General features: G+C 40.6%; 2 protein-coding genes across 2 annotated transcripts; one reads left to right on the top strand and one right to left on the bottom strand.

Annotated features, from left to right (window-relative positions):
• Nucleotides 1-9,765: 9,765 nt before the first annotated feature.
• LOC104425502 (gamma-tubulin complex component 3) lies at nucleotides 9,766-13,098 on the top strand. The gene is made up of 3 exons (XM_010038199.3): nucleotides 9,766-12,110; nucleotides 12,222-12,684; nucleotides 12,799-13,098. Exons 1-2 carry the CDS (start codon nucleotides 9,829-9,831, stop codon nucleotides 12,514-12,516), a joined length of 2,577 nt encoding a protein of 858 aa, XP_010036501.1. The 5' UTR covers nucleotides 9,766-9,828; the 3' UTR covers nucleotides 12,517-12,684; nucleotides 12,799-13,098.
• Nucleotides 13,099-13,490: 392 nt separating this feature from the next.
• Nucleotides 13,491-17,175, bottom strand: LOC104425501 (DNA-3-methyladenine glycosylase). Its single transcript, XM_010038198.3, has 6 exons — nucleotides 16,679-17,175; nucleotides 16,163-16,234; nucleotides 15,763-15,886; nucleotides 15,406-15,476; nucleotides 14,145-14,202; nucleotides 13,491-13,925 (listed from the first exon to the last, which is right to left on the bottom strand). The coding sequence occupies exons 1-6, from the start codon at nucleotides 17,090-17,092 to the stop codon at nucleotides 13,756-13,758; spliced, it is 909 nt and encodes a 302-aa protein (XP_010036500.2). The 5' UTR covers nucleotides 17,093-17,175; the 3' UTR covers nucleotides 13,491-13,755.
• Between the last annotated feature and the right edge of the window lie 514 nt (nucleotides 17,176-17,689).

Below are 17,689 nucleotides of genomic sequence, written 5' to 3'. Positions count from 1 at the left end.
CAAATAAACTTAATGAAGAGTCTACATATATCCAAATAAACTTAACAAAGAGTTATTTTACAGTACATCGACTATCATTCTTAGTTATGTAAGCAATACTCTATAATGGTATTATTGAGTTTATGTCATGCTCTACCTCGCAAAGTTTCAAAGGCCAACGTAAAACTCATATTGGCTATATATATCTTAAAAAACTTAACAGAAAGTTAACTTACGGCGACAAATGTCTTTAGTGATGTATATAATTGATTGCCAAATTCCTGATTGGGAATGTTTAACTTCTTCGAACCACATGGTTCATTCACTTCCTTTAAAACACAAGAGTTGTTTGGAGTAGATGGTGACGCATTGACCTACAAGGATGAAAGAGAAAGAGAAGGACAAGACATGAGTAAAGAAAATAATCACGCATGTAAGATTATATTCATCATTAAATGCTTCCAACCGATACGAAATGGGAAAACATGTATACCACAAAATAGGATCTTCAACTATACTCACAGTATCAGAGAAATGAAAATTTTGTACACATTCATAATGCTTACCGTAATAACATTAACAGTTTGATTACTTACAAAAGTTAATAACGGTTTTGCCATTTCATACAACTACCGTTAGTTTTATTGTCCAACGAATTACTATTCATGCAGCGATCTATGCAGAAAGCAATGCATCCAAACCTTCAACCTTAGAACAATATCATTTGAACCTATTGGCACTTCAATTTTGTCATCCTTGAAATCATAGTCTTGTACACGTAAACCTATTATTCTACATACTCATAAATCAGATATGGACACACAAAAAAGATTCAAAAATATTTCAAATATTTCATAGATTGTGAAATTCAACCAACAATTATTCGTTAGTTTCACATAGTGTACAAACAATTAGATCTGCGTGCATTTAGACAAGAAAAATATATTTTAACATGATAGATGCTCGAATCTATATAAAGTTTATAGAATCAATGCACAGATCTAGATGATGGATCATTGAGAAATTCAAATCATCACCCTCATGTAAACCAAACAAGAAGCCTAGAGAGCACTGGAATGTTAATCTTGTCTTTCATCATTCATCACTTTTGATTTTTTTTTTTTTAAAGATCTATGAAAGAAAGTCCATTTCTTTGTACTTTTTTTGGTGAAATTCTTGGTACTTGAATCAAAAAATAGGTTACTGATAACCTAGCACAAAGGTTGATTGAGACTTGCCTCGCTCATTTTCAATGGACTTGCACTTGTCGAAGGAGAAGATTGCGCAGGCTGAGATTGCACAAGTTGAGACAATCCATCCTGCATTTGCTCTCTTGGTGAGGGAGGTAGGTTAGGTTTTGCCATTTCAAAGGTCACTTTGAGAGACAACACTTATTGCAAGCCAAAAGATGTGTGGTATGTCAACTAAAAGGAAGAAGATGGTATATAAAGGGAGGAAAATTGGGGATATTCAGAAAAAAATGGTGAAATAAACTCAAAAAATTTTGCCCATTTATTATCTTGCACCAATACTAGTACATAATTGCAAATCTCGTGTATTTTAATGACCCAAGTTGGTAACCAAACGACTTAATTAGCCTTCCATCTTTATGTAAAAGCTAAATAGAATCTAACCTTTCTAGAATATAGTCTTTTCCATAAATGTAAAAAAAAACCCATAAAAATGTTGAGTACATGAACCTTAGGTATATTGATCATTGCAAAGGAAACTTGAAATGAATTGGGGCAAGTGAAATTTTGAAAACATTTAAATGTATTTTTGTGCCATTTTCCCTAAAATATTGATAATTAAGTTCATCAAATTCAATTCGATTATGAAGCAATGTTTATCCACATTCTAATTATCAAAGAAAATAAAGAAAAGTAGTGTAAATGGAACTTGCATACTTAGCACCGAATTCTTTTAACTTAGCTTTATGTATTCAATTGTAACAATGATAAAATAAAATATAATAAAAAAATAAAGAGGAAATTTGCTAAATATTATCTCAATATTGAGCGATCAGGTTGTGATGCAGCAAGGATGTATAGAAACTTCTAATTGATTTGACAATATATAATTATCTATAATTGATAGAGAATTCGGCTTTTACAGAAAAAAAGAAAAAGAAAAAGAAAGAGAATGCCAATCAAACTTGAGGAATGTAAGCTAGCATCAATAGTATTTAGGTAGACAATTAACTTGTATGCCAAATAGGTTGACATATGATTAGAAATACTATAAGCAGGATAAGAATCAAGAGACAAACAATTTTATGGATGTACATAAATCAATCCTTATCTCTTAGGTATATTCTAACCAAAATTTGAATGCTCCTTACACTATAGCATTGAATGCTAGATTTTGAGGATTTTAACTTCCATGAATGGCTTTTACTTCTTGTGAGGCGTCATTAAATATAACCCAATTACATTAACCATACTGAACAATTAATTTAACTTCATTATTTCATTCATTAGCCAAGACATCTTATTATAATATTCACACAACCCCTTTTCAATGTAAGAAAGGGAACATATCCTTAATTCTGCAAGTTCAGACATATACATTACTTGAAATGCTAGTAAGTAGACATGCTGCTTATATCTACCTTAGAGGAACATATAGCCCTCAATAAGTAAACCTTTCAGTCAAATTAATCACCACGAATGCATGATAAGCACTTTATCCATATACATCAAGTAATGCTCCATCAATTGGATGAATGGCATTTGAAATTTTTGGCAAAATTACCAAAAAAATCATAAACATATTACAATTATGTCAATTCAATTATAAACTTATTTTTTTGGCCAATTGAGTCCTAAAATTTTTGCAATCGTGTTAGTTCAATCCTTTTGGCAAAATTGGCTGGTCGCACTAACGTGGCTGGCGGTCAATGCTAGCAACAATTTTTTTAATAATATTTTATTTTATTGAATTTTTTATCTTTTTTTTTTCCTTTTTTTTTCTCCTCCCTCCTTCTTCCTTTGGCTCCAACGACCAGCCAGGGGGCTGGCCAATCGCTAGACTAAGGCAATCGGGAGAGCTCGCCTCACTATTGTTGGGCAAGGGCAAGCTCGCTCAACCGCCATTGGTGAGGCAAGCAACTTGCCCAGCGATGGCGAGGCAAGCCGTCACTATCACTTTCGCCAGATCCGAAGAGGGGTCTTGCCATCACTTGGTTTGGTGAGTAGGGCTCGCTTCACTAGACCCAACGAGGGCTTGCCCTACCAGTGGTGACTAAGCGAGCTAGCCCTCACCCAGCGATGGTGAGGCGAGCTCACCTAATTGCCAAAGCCAAAGGAAGAAGGAGGGACGAGAAAAAAAAAAGAAGGAAAAAAGATAAAAAGGCGCTAGCCGTGAGCCATGTCAATGCCAACTCGCCAATTTTGGCCGGAATGACTGAATTGGCAAGATAGCCAAAAAATAAGTTTAGAACTGAATTGACACAATTGCAATAGGTTTAGGAATTTTTTGGTACTTTTCCCCAATTTTTTAGGTATTATTAAGACTTAATCTAATCACATTAACTCTGGAAAGAGACGTTACAAGTATCATCTAAATGTTATGATTTTCGTATGACATTCACCTTGATCCCATAACTTTTCAATCAATCACTTGAATGGTATATCTTTTATAAAGCATTCACCCCATGTGTTGGCAAATCCAACTTTTGAAAATTGTCATGAACGTTTTTTTTTTTGAAGTATCGCAATCACGTGATCAATTAAAATGTTATGGCACCAAAGTAAGCGCCATAGGAAAGTTATGGCCCTTGTAGTGTCTTTATCTCAATAAATATTATATAAGATGGCCAAAACATCTTATTGTCAAATGCAAATGCGATGCTCAATGCAAGCAAAGGAACCGACTCTTATTTCTCTTAGGTCAAGCATACACATTTCTTGAAATGCCCATAAGTAGGAATGTTGTTAATATACACCTTGGAGAAACACGTAATATCTAAATCTTTCTACACGATAATCACCATTAATGCTTGTCAATTGCTCTATCCATATACATCAAGTAGGGCTCCATCAAATAGATGGGTGTGGCCCTCTAATATTACTTTAAGTAGGCATAGTTATGATTTGAATATAGGATTTGTCATATCTAAACCATAAGATTAATATAGAGAGTTCATCATCATCTTCCTTGACCTTCCCACACTAGGCATGCATCAGTCCCCAAACACGGCCTTATGACTTTGCAAAGACATGTCTTCTTGGTAAACAATCACCTGCCCCAGTGAAAGTTGTATGTACAACATGGAGAAGGATCTTTCTTTCATATCTTTCAAAATCCATCCACCTGACAAAATGAGGTCAAAAGGCCAAAATAGCCCCCATAACTTTGGAAGAAAGGGTGCCTCCTCACAAAGGCTCATAGTGACTAGTCCCAAGCGATTGCTTATCAAAAACACATGTCTCTACAAAGTCATAAAACCATATACAAGAACTAATGCTTGTTTGGTATTGGCAGGTCAAGGAAGTTGGTGACACGATGATAGGAGATTTAACCATTTTCGTTTGAAATGCCAGACTCTAAGATGCAAACCTTATCTATCACATCAAAAGAACAAGTGCAAGATGGATTATTTCAGCCTGTGTTATAATCTCCTATTACAGGTGTTCATCCACCCAAAATGAAAGATGTAAGTCTCCGTTGACCTTTGTGCTATGTTATTGACCATGTATTTTGTCATTTACCCCATTCATTCTGGATGGATAAGCACTTGTGATGGGAGATGTAAACACCAATTGAGATAATTTGTCATGCTTTTACCCTTTAGGTGAAGTAGATGAGTTTTGCATCTAAGGATGTGCCATTCTGAAGGACACTATTTAAGTCCACGCTTATTGCAAGCCAAAAAGTGTATCTTTTGCCAATTGAAAGAGAGAAGAAAATAGATGAAGGGAACAAAATGGTTGATGCTAGAACAACCGTAAAATAGAGCCAAACAAATTTGCCTATATATTATCTGCTTCCGATATAAGTATACCACTGCAACTCTCGTTTATATTGATTACCTAAGTTGGTAGTCAAAAGTCAAAAGAGCTAATTAGCCTTCCATATTTTGAAAACTAACTAGAATCTAACAATATTAGCATATAATCTTTGTCATCGTTTAAGGCTCCATCAATTGAATGAGATGTTTGGCCTTCTAGTGTTATTTATAAGTAGGCGATGTGATGATTTATATACACCAATAAGCTCTATCATATCTAAATCAAAGTAAAGATATGTCAAAATGGATCACAAACCCATATTTTAACACAAATTTATTAAAGCAGGTTATATTTGGGTCACCTCAACTTCCAAATATAGGTCATAATGATCTCCAAAGCAAAATAATAATAAAAAGATGGGTTTTAGTGGGCCTGTAATAAAATCACTATCAACCAATTTAATTGAAATAGTAAAGCTAAGAAATTATGTCTAAAAGAAATTGTTGAGAGAGAGAGAGAGATTATCATCCTCTTCTAACGTCGCTTTGCATCCCTTGAGGAGGATAATCCACCACCGTCATGTTTAACAATGAGTAATAGTCTTCTCTTGTATTAGATCTCATGAAACTCTAAAACGAAATTATGACTGATTTACAATTAAAAATCTCTCTTTGAGTCCCAATGATGATATCAGAAAATTATTTGACTGAGTTTCTTGTTCTTTGTGAAAAAAACTGAGGATTTCGATGTTAAATTTTCTATTTATCAATGCCGCTGCAGTCCGCTGTCACCCTCCATCCATCACTACCGTGCTGCGTTGTCCATCACACCCCTCTACCGTGCCCATCGGCCCTAGGTCAGCGCCCTGCGCCCTGAGATCTGAGGCGGCATGGCCTCAGGTTTGAGGACATGACCACCGCAGCCTGAGGTCGCCATGGCCTGGAACCCGAGCCAGCCAACTCAAGTCCAAGGCCATGCCGCCTAAGGTAAGAGTTGTAGAGAGATAAGAGGAAGGGCGGGCGGTGTGAAATAGTGGTGGTGGACAGCGGCTCAACCACGGCAGCGAGGATGGCGAAGCTATGGAGCACGAGGGTTCACGGTGGGATGATGTTTGGTCAAGGACGTGTGCAGGTGCAGATGGCGATGGAGGAGTTATGGGAATAAGGGGGAAAGAAGGAGTTAAAGAAAAAAAAAATGATGTACGAATTGTGGGCCCTTCAAAGGAGGAGATGAAAGTATTTGGACTTGCGGATTGGAGATGTCAGTTTGAACCCTTGAGAGTCGATCAATAATCAATAATATTGACCGCCACATAAGTAATTTTCATTAGTTCACCTAATAGAAGGATGACATTGCAATGATCTTGAATGGACGTACATTGCAAAAAAAGTTCAAAAACGAAATTGAGTAGTAAGAAAAGGTTAGGTATTTGCGGAGTCGATACCTCTAGAAACAAACACTCTAGGGGGTTAATAGAGCTAGTAAGAAGCCTTTGATTTGTGGTCACTGCAATAGTTTGGTTCTTGATCAAGCGTAATGTGCAGTAAAAAGACGAAGTTTCAGAGAATTCAAATCCTTAAAATCTGAAAAGGCCTAGAGATAATTTGAGTTTAAAGAGAATGCAAATGCCCTGAATGTACTATAAGATCATTTAGGCACTAAAATGGCAAATACGAGCAGATGAATAGCAAAGATTTGCATGATCTGTCGCTTTCAACGATCTACTGCTATGCACATTTATCTCCCACAAATTTCTGTGATCGGAGTTATTTGGCCTTTCGCAATGGGGCAATCTAGTCCTTCAAAAGATCGAGGCATCATCGGCCAGCTGAAAGCTGGCCTTTTCAGCAGCACAACTGGTAAAGTTACTTCTTCTCTCAGTACCTTCAAAACACTTCTCATGGAGGGCTTACAATGTGGATTTGGGTGACAGCAGGCCCACCCTAAAACAAAAATGTCCTCGATTTTTCTGTCTCCAAATTCCGCACTCATCCTGGAATCTGCTGCACTTAAGATCCTCCCCCTCCTATGCAATTCCCAAACCCTGGACACTATTGTTTTCCAAACCGTGTAACCTGGGGATCCAACAATTTCTTTGATTGAATGGTGCGTCAATTCGGTCCGTCCTACCGTCTGCGCAAGTCTGAAGTTCCCAAGCCGAGCACTGAATTTTAAATCCAACATGATGTTGCTCACTTTGATGCCCTAGTGAAGCACCCTCTTCTCACACCCATTGCGGAGATAATCTAGTGCTTTAGCTATTCCACTTCTTATGTTGTACATTCTCTACCAATTCAGGGTCAGTCCAACGGCTGTTAACTTCTCGTGGTAGTTTATGTACTTGTCTAGGTTACCATTTAGCATGCATTCGTGCACGAGGAGGAGCTTGCGCCTTTCGTAGTATCATCCTATCAGTTTGACGAGATTCCAATGATGGAGGATGCCAATGATTGTGATTTCAGGGAGGAATTCTTGCTTGCCTTAACGTGAATCCTGAGAAACCCTTTTGATGGCTACCTCTTTATCCATTATGTGCCCTTTATAAACCGTTCCAAAGCCCCCTGTCCTGGCTTATTCTTGAAGTTGCCTGATGCTTTCTCGAGATCCTTGAACCGGATCTTCCGTGGAGCCATGGACGAGCCCTCAATCTGGTCTTCTCTTCTTGGGAAGTATCTTCCATTAGACCCTTTTTGCCTCTTCTTATGCTATTCAGGAGATAAATTAGAGCACAAAACGCCAGTACAGTGCAACTGCAATCCAAACCCCACACCGGCTTAGGATTTTCGTCTCACTTTGAGACCTCAAAGAACCACGACCTTATGCGGTTTAACTCTGTGTGGTTGCTTGTTGAAGTGGAGAATCCTAGCTCCACATCCTGTGGGAGATGCTAGGAAATTTCAAGAGGGAAAGAAATGAATGGATTCTTCATGGTGTCAAACTCGATAGCTACAACCTGGTTTTGAAGGAATCCGCTTATGTTTATCATCATTCATCTCAAGAAAAATTCCAAAAATCACCTAAAGTGGGGACCGATTTTCGGATTTTCTCCTTATATCTGACTTTATTATAGAATACCCATAATTTCGATCATTTTAACTCAATTACCCCAAAATGGGTGCTTGTCTCCCAAAATTCCCCTCGTACTTTAGTTTGTTCCAAAATGTATGTTGAATTTGATTGCTTTAACTCAATTAGCCCTTGAGGTCAATACAGTTGAAAATAATTGGCCAGCCGATGAACATGTGCTCGTGGGTTGCATGTTTCGCGTCCTTTCAATGGGCTATTTGCCCAAAAACCATTATATAACCTAATTTGAAATTGATTAACCCCACCCCCATGCTTTTTGCAGCATGAAAATGGTCTAATTGTGTTCGCTGATTATTCTCGTTAATGCTCTCCCTTCACATTGGAGTGATTCTCCATCTTCAAATTTTTATTACATGCTCAAGAAACCTTTCTTTTTTTATTTGTAATGTTCAAGTACACTCATGACTTTATAAATTTGATATATGCACATAAGTGGCATGGGAGAAATGTGTTGTTTTATACTAAGGTCCTTTTGGTAAAAAGTGTTTCCGTTTTTCGAAACAAAAAATTTTGTTCTTTTATTCCGGGGAACAAAAAAAAACAAAAACGTGTTTGGTAAAACTTTTGTTTCCGGGAACAAAAAATCTATTTTTTTGTTCCCGGAAACAGATTTAGAACATAAATAAGAACTTCTTATTCTTGGAAACAATTCCGAGAAACAATTTTTCTCTCTTCTCTTTTCTTCTCTTTCTTTTCTTCTTTTTATTTTTTCTTTTGGCCGGTCACCGGCCCTAGCCATGGTTAGCGCCAACGACTGGCCAAACGAGGGCCGACAACCTTGCCAGAGGGTCGCCGGCCCCCAGAGACGCCGTGCCACGGCGAGACTCGGCCTCGCTGGCCGGTGCGGACTCGGCCTCACGCTCGTCGACCGACGCGAGACCTCGCCGGTGGCCTCCTAAGGCAAGGCTCGCCCGCCACCAAGGCCATCGGCAAGGCTTGGCCTCGCCCAAATCTAGCGAGGGGTGAGGCCAAGCCTCGCCAATGGTCAGGCGAGGCTTCGGCGAGCTTGCTGACCCTCGCCCAACCGATCATTGGCCGCCAGCGACCAACCACAAAGAAGAAGAAGGAGAGAAAAGAAAAAGGAAAAAAGAAAAAAAAATTAAAAAAACTAAAAAAACAACAAAATTATACAATTTTACCAAATGAATTTCTTTCCCGGAGTAGAAATTTTGTGTAGTTACCAAGCGTTATCTTATACTCGAAATTGTTCTTGGGAATAGAAATAAATAAAAAAAAAAAAAACTATTTCTATTAAAAAAATTATTCCCAAAAATAAAAATGTTACCAAATGTGCCCTAAAATACCTTTTGAGGAGGGAAAAAATAGGCACGTGACGAACACGTTGTCATTGGTCGATCATTATTTTCAATGTCGAGAAGCTTAGGGGATTATTGGGCCAAAACGATTTAAGTTTAGGGGACATTTCAAAATAAGGTTAAGTTTGGGAAAAACTTGGAAAAAAAAAACGCCACTTCATCGACTCAAAGCGATCAAGTCAGGAGTACTTCACATTTCAATCTAATCGAAGGGGAATTTCGAGAGAAGCGAGTGCCCACTTCAAGAAGGGAGGATTTTTGGAATCTTCCCTTTTGTCTTACTTTCAACATTTCAAAAATTACCCTTCCAATATATTATGTATCGAAGAATTTCAAATTTCCCATTTCAATTTTCTCGAGGAAAAATTTTACGAAATTCATAATCTCCGCGCCCTCAAAACAATCGAACAAGGAAGCCACCCACTCCACTCTCTCTCTCTCTCTCTCTCTCTACCCCTTCCTCCTCACTTTCTCTCTCTACTGCGCTCTCACCAATGGAGGAAGAGGACCAGCACAAGGTCGCAGATCTAGTCAAGGAGCTCGTCCTCCGCCTCCTCTCCCGTAGCCCCGCCGGCGGCGGCGGCGGCGACCCGGCCGCTCCGCCCGACCCGGTCCACCTCCAGAGCTCCCTCCGCTACGCCTTCCGCATCCTCTCCAGCCGCCTCGCCCCCTCCGTCGCCCCCGACGCCGCCGCCCTCGCCGAGTCCATCAAGCGCCGCCTCGCCACCCAGGGTAAGTCCGCTCAGGCCCTCGGCTTCGCCGATCTGTACGCCAAGTTCGCCTCCAAGACCGGCCCCGGCAGCGTCAACAACAAGTGGGCGGTGCTCTACTTGCTCAAAATCGTGGCCGAGGATCGGAACAGCGCCAGCGGCGGGCTCGATTTCGCGGGGCCGCTGCCCAATTTGGATTCGTTCGAGGCCGAATTGGGGGGAAAATCGAGGGTTTCGCGGGACGGGGAAGGCGAGAGGAATGGTTGGAGTAATGGGGTTTTGTTGGTCGCCAAGGACCCCGAGAATTTGCGCGACATGGCGTTCAAGGAGTACGCCAACTTAGTGAAGGAAGAAAACGAGGTGTCGGAGGAGGTCTTGGTGAGGGATGTGTTGTATGCTTGTCAGGGAATAGATGGGAAGTATGTGAAGTTCGGTACGGTAGTGGATGGTTATATCTTGTCGGATTTGGTTAAGGTCCCGAGAGCGACCAGGACCATGGTTAGGAAGCTTTGTGAATTGGGTTGGTTGTTTAGGAAGGTCAAGGGTTACATCTCGGAGTGTATGGATCGGTTTCCTGCTGAAGATGTGGGGACTGTTGGGCAGGCATTTTGCGCGGCATTGCAGGATGAATTGTCGGAGTACTACAAGTTGCTAGCGGTGCTTGAAGCTCAGTCAATGAATCCGATTCCTCTGGTCTCGGAGACGGCCAGTTCAGACAATTATCTTTCTCTGAGGAGATTATCCGTATGGCTTGCGGAGCCAATGGTGAAAATGAGGCTGATGGCAGTTTTGGTTGATAAGTGTAGGGTCCTGAGAGGGGGGGCAATGGCTGGGGCTATTCATTTGCATGCACAGCATGGTGACCCGCTCGTGCATGAGTTTATGAGGTGTCTACTAAGGCGAGTTTGTTCTCCTCTTTTCGAAATGGTGAGGAGTTGGGTCTTAGAAGGAGAGTTGGAAGACAATTTTGCCGAACTCTTCATCGTGGGTCAGCCCGTAAAAGCTGAGTCTCTTTGGAGGGAAGGTTACCGGCTTCATGCTGGGATGCTCCCTTCTTTCATATCCCCTTCTCTTGCACAGCGTATTTTAAGGACTGGAAAGTCAATAAACTTTCTTCGTGTCTGCTGTGAGGACCGTGGTTGGGCTGATGCCGCCACAGAAGCCGCATCTGCTGCCGGGACCACAACGAGAAGAGGGAGTCTAGGTTATGGTGAAACTGAAGCCCTTGAATCTTTGGTTGATGAAGCAGCTAAGAGAATAGATAAGCACTTGTTAGATGTTATGTACAATAGATACAAGTTTAAGGAACATTGTCTTGCAATTAAGCAGTATCTGCTTCTTGGGCAAGGCGATTTTGTTCAATATCTCATGGACATTGTGTGGCCTGAACTTTCTGAGCCTGCTAACACAATTAGCTCGTTCAAGCTTGCTGGATTGCTGGAAAGTGCAGTCAGATCTTCTAATGCTCAGTATGATGATCCTGAAATATTAGATAGGTTACGGGTCAAGATGATGCCTCATGGCAGTGGAGATAGGGGTTGGGATGTCTTCTCATTACACTATGATCCTAGGGTCCCATTAGATACTATCTTTACAGAGTCAGTAATGGCAAAATATTTGAAGATTTTTAATTTCCTATGGAAGCTTAGACGCGTGGAACACGCACTTATTGGTGCTTGGAAGACCATGAAACCAAACTGTATCACTTCCCGCGCCTTCTTGAAGCTGCAGCGTGCAGTTAAGTTGCAGCTTCTTTCAACATTGAGGAGATGCCAGGTTCTCTGGAATGAGATGAACCATTTTGTTACAAATCTGCAATACTATATTATGTTTGAAGTCTTGGAGGTCTCATGGTCTAATTTCTCCAATGAAATAGAAGCAGCCAAGGATCTCGATGATCTACTCGCAGCTCACGACAAGTACCTCACTTCAATTGTGGAGAAATCACTTCTTGGTGAACGGTCTCAAACACTTCACAAGTCACTTTTTGTGTTGTTTGACCTCATATTGCGATTTCGAAGTCATGCTGATAGGCTATATGAAGGCATATATGAACTGCAAGCCAGGTATAGGGCTTTTTTCCCCCCTCTTGATGTGCACAAGCACACCTGTATGAATACATTGTATGTAGGCATCTACTTTAGAAGTAAGTTTTAACAAGCCTATTAATGATGTAGGACTGGGAATTCTTCCTTACCTTCGCGAGACAAAAGCAAGACGAGAAAGCAAAAGAACGATCAATCTTCAGAACCTGGTTCATTGATTACTGATGGAAGGAAGGCCCTAACTCAGCGTGCAGGTGATTTTCTGCAGAATATGCGGCAGGATTTGGATGCAATTTCAAAAGAATACACATCATTGCTTGAGGGTTTCTTGTCTCAGTTGCCTCTTCAGCAGCATGTTGATCTTAAGTTCCTTATGTTCCGCCTTGACTTCACTGAGTTCTACAGCTGGTCGGGACTTAGTAAATGAAGTTGCATAGTAAATAAGTTGCAAAATGAGTACAGGGAAACATTTGCTTTGACATTTGATGGGTCAACCACAATGTCGATTGCTCATTGCTTGGGATCGTGTGGTTGATTATGTCAGCCGTACTGTCACAAGGGAAACGGTCTATCACAACTCACAGGTTGACTTTAGGTATGGATAAATTTTAGCTTTGTTTTTTCTTTTTCTTTTTTCCTTTTTTACTTCAGATTTATAGTTTTGTCTTGCATATGATTTGAAGTATTAGTGTGTCTTCTTCTTTTGCAGGAGGGATTGCTTGCTTTGGAGTTTTTAACTGATTGGAAGCTATGGGTTGATATTGGTCGAGTAATTGAATTTAGTAGCGTAGATTCTTTTGATGTAGTTGCCCATCCTGTGATTTTGTTTTCTTTGACCACTCTTTGTTACGTTGTACATATCATGACGTGCTGTTAGAGACAGGTCACGAAACTTGTGTTCACGGATGTTTTGGATCTCTAAGTTTGCCCTGTTTTGATTGGTGGACAATTCAATATTGTAACACACCCTGAAGCTTGGAATGGAAATATATCTTCTTCATTTCAGTGATGAACTTGTCTTTCATTTCAAGTCAAATATGATGGCATATAAGGTCAGATAATTCAGGCAGGGACAAACCATAGAAAGAAAATTGGAATGTGAGGACTTCGATTCCACAAGTTATCACATATGTTCCCACGAGGATCGTAGGTAAAACTGGATTTAAATCTCTACTAATTTTGATTTTGAATAGAAACTGTTGAACTTTCTAAATCTTATCCTCACATGAGCCAATATGATATCTGGAATGACATGGGAATTATAGGCAAGTATCCCCAACAACTTAACTATAGTCCAAAGAATATCTCGAGATATTTCTTTACTATAGGAGTTTAGCTTAAGAAATTTGTTTGTACCTTTTGCTTGTCTCGGCAATACAAATTGCAGCATGTTGAGAGTTCTTTAGCAAAGCAAGGGGAAAAATTGTTAATTGGATCCCAGAGTTCATTTGGAGACATTATCCCATTTCAGCGTTGTCCTTCACCTTTTTGTTATCCATTGCAAAGAAAAAAATATATACATTCATCACCTCCAATTTCCAGAGTTGAAAACGCCTTGTCTCACCAACATCCCATAAGAATCTTGGGGAATCCTAGATCAATCATAGTTCTGTGTTGCCTTGTCGCAACGCCCCTCTCGCAAAAGGTCTTCAAACATGCGTCCAGTCTATAATCCAGGTAGCCTTAGAGTGTTTCTCGGGGAACTTACCCAAGCTGAACCTGCGATGGCGAATCTCCATAGTGCGTTGACATCATCGGGCAAGGCATATTCGATGCCCACACGTGGACCAATCAGTATATTTTCCGGCTTTGGCCCATCTAGGATTTCTAAACCACCTGGACCGGTCAAAATTTTCCATGAGATATGCAGTGATGGATCCCATAAAAGAGAAGCAAACAACTGAAATTCTGTTTGGTGACTTGCGTTCCAATTTTCGTTCATTGGTTTCATTTTCTAGCAACATGTCGTCATGTCAGGCAGAGATTAGTAGCCGCCTATATTGAGAGAATCCATAATAGCCAATTAAAAGCTTGTATATTTGGTTCATCACTGACCAGGAGTATAAAGGGGATGGCTCGACCAGTCAGTTGAAAGTCCTAGTGCTTGGCCAACCTGGCAAAAAAGAGTTCTTGTTCAGTGATTTTCCATACCACACATTCTACACGAGAACAACCAAAAACTCATGACTTGTTGTATAATTGGGTACAGGGTGAGGTCATGTTCTAGATCTTGGTTTACAAATATAAGAACGTCATGAGAAAGTACTTAGATATTCTCCAAGCACAGGCCAAAACTATACCTTCTGCAAGAAAATCTCATTAGTTTTAGAAGCAAAGCTATCTGCTAGAGTAATCAAAGTTAAAAAAGGTGGGAATAACATCTCTCTGTAGACAGATGTTTTTTATTCTACTTAAGAAACAAGTGGACCTCGTTTTTGCCGAGTTTTTCTTAATCACCTCATGTTTCACCTTCCAGCCCTACCTCATCTTTAAAACCTTTTACCACTGTCTCTGTCCTCAAAAGAATCAATCAGCAGAATTTAAAAGATCTATCACCACCTACTCCACTTAAGAAAAAGCTTGATATAATTTTGAAATAAAATCATGAACTAGGAAAATTGCCTCATGATGTTCCATCAATCAAATAGATCTACCATCAAGCCATTTTTCAAAAGTCAGGTTTCCCACATCTGTAGCTCTTCATCATTAGCAATCCACTGATGGATTAGATAAATCCTGCTTAATAGGCCAATTTTACATCTAAGAGTTTGGAGAGAGAGAGAGAGAGAAGCAGTGTGTTGGTGTTATCCTAAGCAGGTGATGCCTTTTTTAAAACATACAAACACAAAATACAAAAGGAACTACCCTTTAAAATCATAACTTCCTCAACATCTGTTGTCTTCCCACACCTCAAATCTCATGTAATTTATTCACTGCTTGTTAGACATTTATATGTAGAGGCTTTGGGCATCTATTTTTCTGACTGTTGGAGGTCCACTCAACATAAACTTGATGTGTCTAAGCTACACTCAGTGATATACTTTCAGTTTTGACCCCCATTCTCTAACTTCTAAATAAAGAGGAGGTTACGCCTACTTCGTGAGTTGAGGTCACCATGTTACAGGTATACCAAGTTCCACCGCAGGCTTTGAGTCTTTGAAAGTTTGGATGTATGCAGTCAAATAATGCTAATGCACAGATTGTATGTACAAACACATGAATAAATCTTTCTGCAGGGAACAAATAAGATCTGCCACCAATTGAAATGGAATGAAATTATCATCAGAATGAAAGATTCATAACACTTAAAACTGACCTTGCCAGGCCCGGCAAGTAGCACAGGCTTCTCCGTTTCCTGACTCCTACGTTTCTGGATGGTCTCTAGCCCTACAACATATGTCATCAGTAATTCAGTGATGCAGCATCAAAGAAGAAATGGACAGATTCTTCCATTTCCAGACTATCCAGCTGAAAATCCAATTAATCTCATAAGCTCATCAAAGAACTTCAGCATGTTCGAAAAAAACTTGCCTGATTGAAGAAATATGGAATCCAACAGGCAAGAAATGTGAACAATGGAGAGTGAGTCCTATGTCTACTGCTCTGGATAAGCCTCTGAACAGACACTCATCAAGAATAACAGAGAGAAGGGAGGTTTAGGCAATGCAGTTACCACTAACTGGAGCACAAGAGCGAATCAGGACAGCCGCTCCAACTCCTTCCTTGTCTGCTACAACATTAAGCATTGTGTGGAGACCATAGCAGCGATACACATACGCATGTCCTCCTGGTCCAAACTACAAGACAACACTCAATAAGTAGTCAGTACATGCGCAAACAGTTCAAAAACATAAAAATAGGGTCATCTTAACCTCCAAGAACACTTGTTTAGCTAGATAGCAAGGGATCTCTAAACTTTCAACATGCATTGAAAGAAAAAAGTTAGTGTTTGAATTTGAAAGTTTCCTTCCTAGGCATGCTTTAAGCATCCTAAGGACACTCGTCAACTAAATCAGTGTCAAAAAGTGATATTTGCCAGGTAGAATCATAGAGGAAAGTGGTGATAAGCTTACAACTGGTGCTGTCCTTGCCGTAATGCCAAATCGACCATGGCAAGCTGAATCATTTGGCCGATAAGCTTCCACCTGTCAGCACGGAGAATCAGGGTATTTTCAACTTTCAGTGCAAAAGGCAGATGCCAATTTCTTCTCGGTTTTTCCATAATAATAACTGGTAATTGTCACTTACCCCCCTAATTAGAATTCAATGGGAGAGTACACTGTCATCTACACTATTTTCTCTTGTATTCCCACTATTGAAGCAAACCTACTCCAAATCATCAAGTTGATCGATCGACATTCCCAAAGACACTAAGCAAGTGCAAATTCCTTAAGTAAACCCGATACGAATTCTGCGTCCATTCTCGACAAGTTGAGATTTTGGAGGGAAAAACGACGAAACATCCACACAACTAGTACGCTAGACACGTCGCTCACGTTCGCCACAGCCTACATTTCTAACGCAAATGGCGACTCCACACAGCGTACCCAAAGAAAAATGGAGGACACCGAAAATGAAGAGCAACCCACCTCAGTAATCTGAAGAACAACGTCGTCTCGCCTCAGGAACTTCCCCAGCAACCGCGGCGCGAGGTCCAGAGCATCTATTTGAAAAAATTCCCGTGAGAGAATCTTGAACTGGTCGAGGGACGAGCTCGAGGGCGGAGCTCCAATGGGTCGCTGCGGAAGTTGAAGCTGACTTCCGGGACTCGCCGCTTTCGGGGCGGCGATCGGCCTGGTCCGCCGGCCCGTCCGAGGTTTGAGCGACTCGGCGTGATCGCTCGCTCGGCTCGGCGAGTTCCCGGGTCCCCCGCGCCGCCTGGCATTGCGATTCGCCGCCGCCGCCCTCGTCTTCATCGGGAGCTGCGACGGAGAGAGAGAACGGGAACAGGTCTTGGGGATGTTCTTGTTCGGAGGAACTCGCATTCGTTCGATCGCGAACATGGGTAACGGGTTGACTTGTGTGCTTTTGGCGGGTGTTCGCTCGAGGGTTGGCGGGCTGCCATCCGGTCGGAAGTTCAACTCGAGTTGATGTAGAATCCGAACTTAGAACCATGTAATTTCGCCCTTATGTCTTGCATCTAATTTGTCATGCCATGCCGACATGTGATTATTTGTCGGACCACGTCATTTCATCGTTATGTTCCACATTCGATTTGTCATATTATGATATTATGTATCATGTCTTATATTGCCATGTCATTTTGTCTCATTATTGTGTCTTGCATCAAATTTACCTTATAATAAAAGTATATACAAACTCAAGTGAGCTGATTTTGCTTGTGAGGAGTCGCTTGCAAGGTAATTAGAGTCGGGAATTCAAAATAGTTATTTGTTTGCAATGGAGAAATACCAAACGGAGCTCAAATGGTATAAAGCTCAACTTCTTTATGCCTAGTAGTTTGTCTTTCTAAGTTCCAAGCAACATTGCGATTTTCGGAAAAAAGGAAATCGAGGTAAATGGTGTTGTCGTAATTTTCGAAAAAGATTTGCCTCTTCAAAGATGCTTGATGAATACTTCCAATGTCGCCATATTGGGAA

This window comes from Eucalyptus grandis, chromosome 11, assembly GCF_016545825.1.
Source record: "Eucalyptus grandis isolate ANBG69807.140 chromosome 11, ASM1654582v1, whole genome shotgun sequence".
NCBI classification, from domain to species: Eukaryota; Viridiplantae; Streptophyta; class Magnoliopsida; order Myrtales; family Myrtaceae; genus Eucalyptus; species Eucalyptus grandis.
Note: the sequence above shows the minus strand (reverse complement) of the source record. Positions and strands in the feature narration are given on the sequence as shown.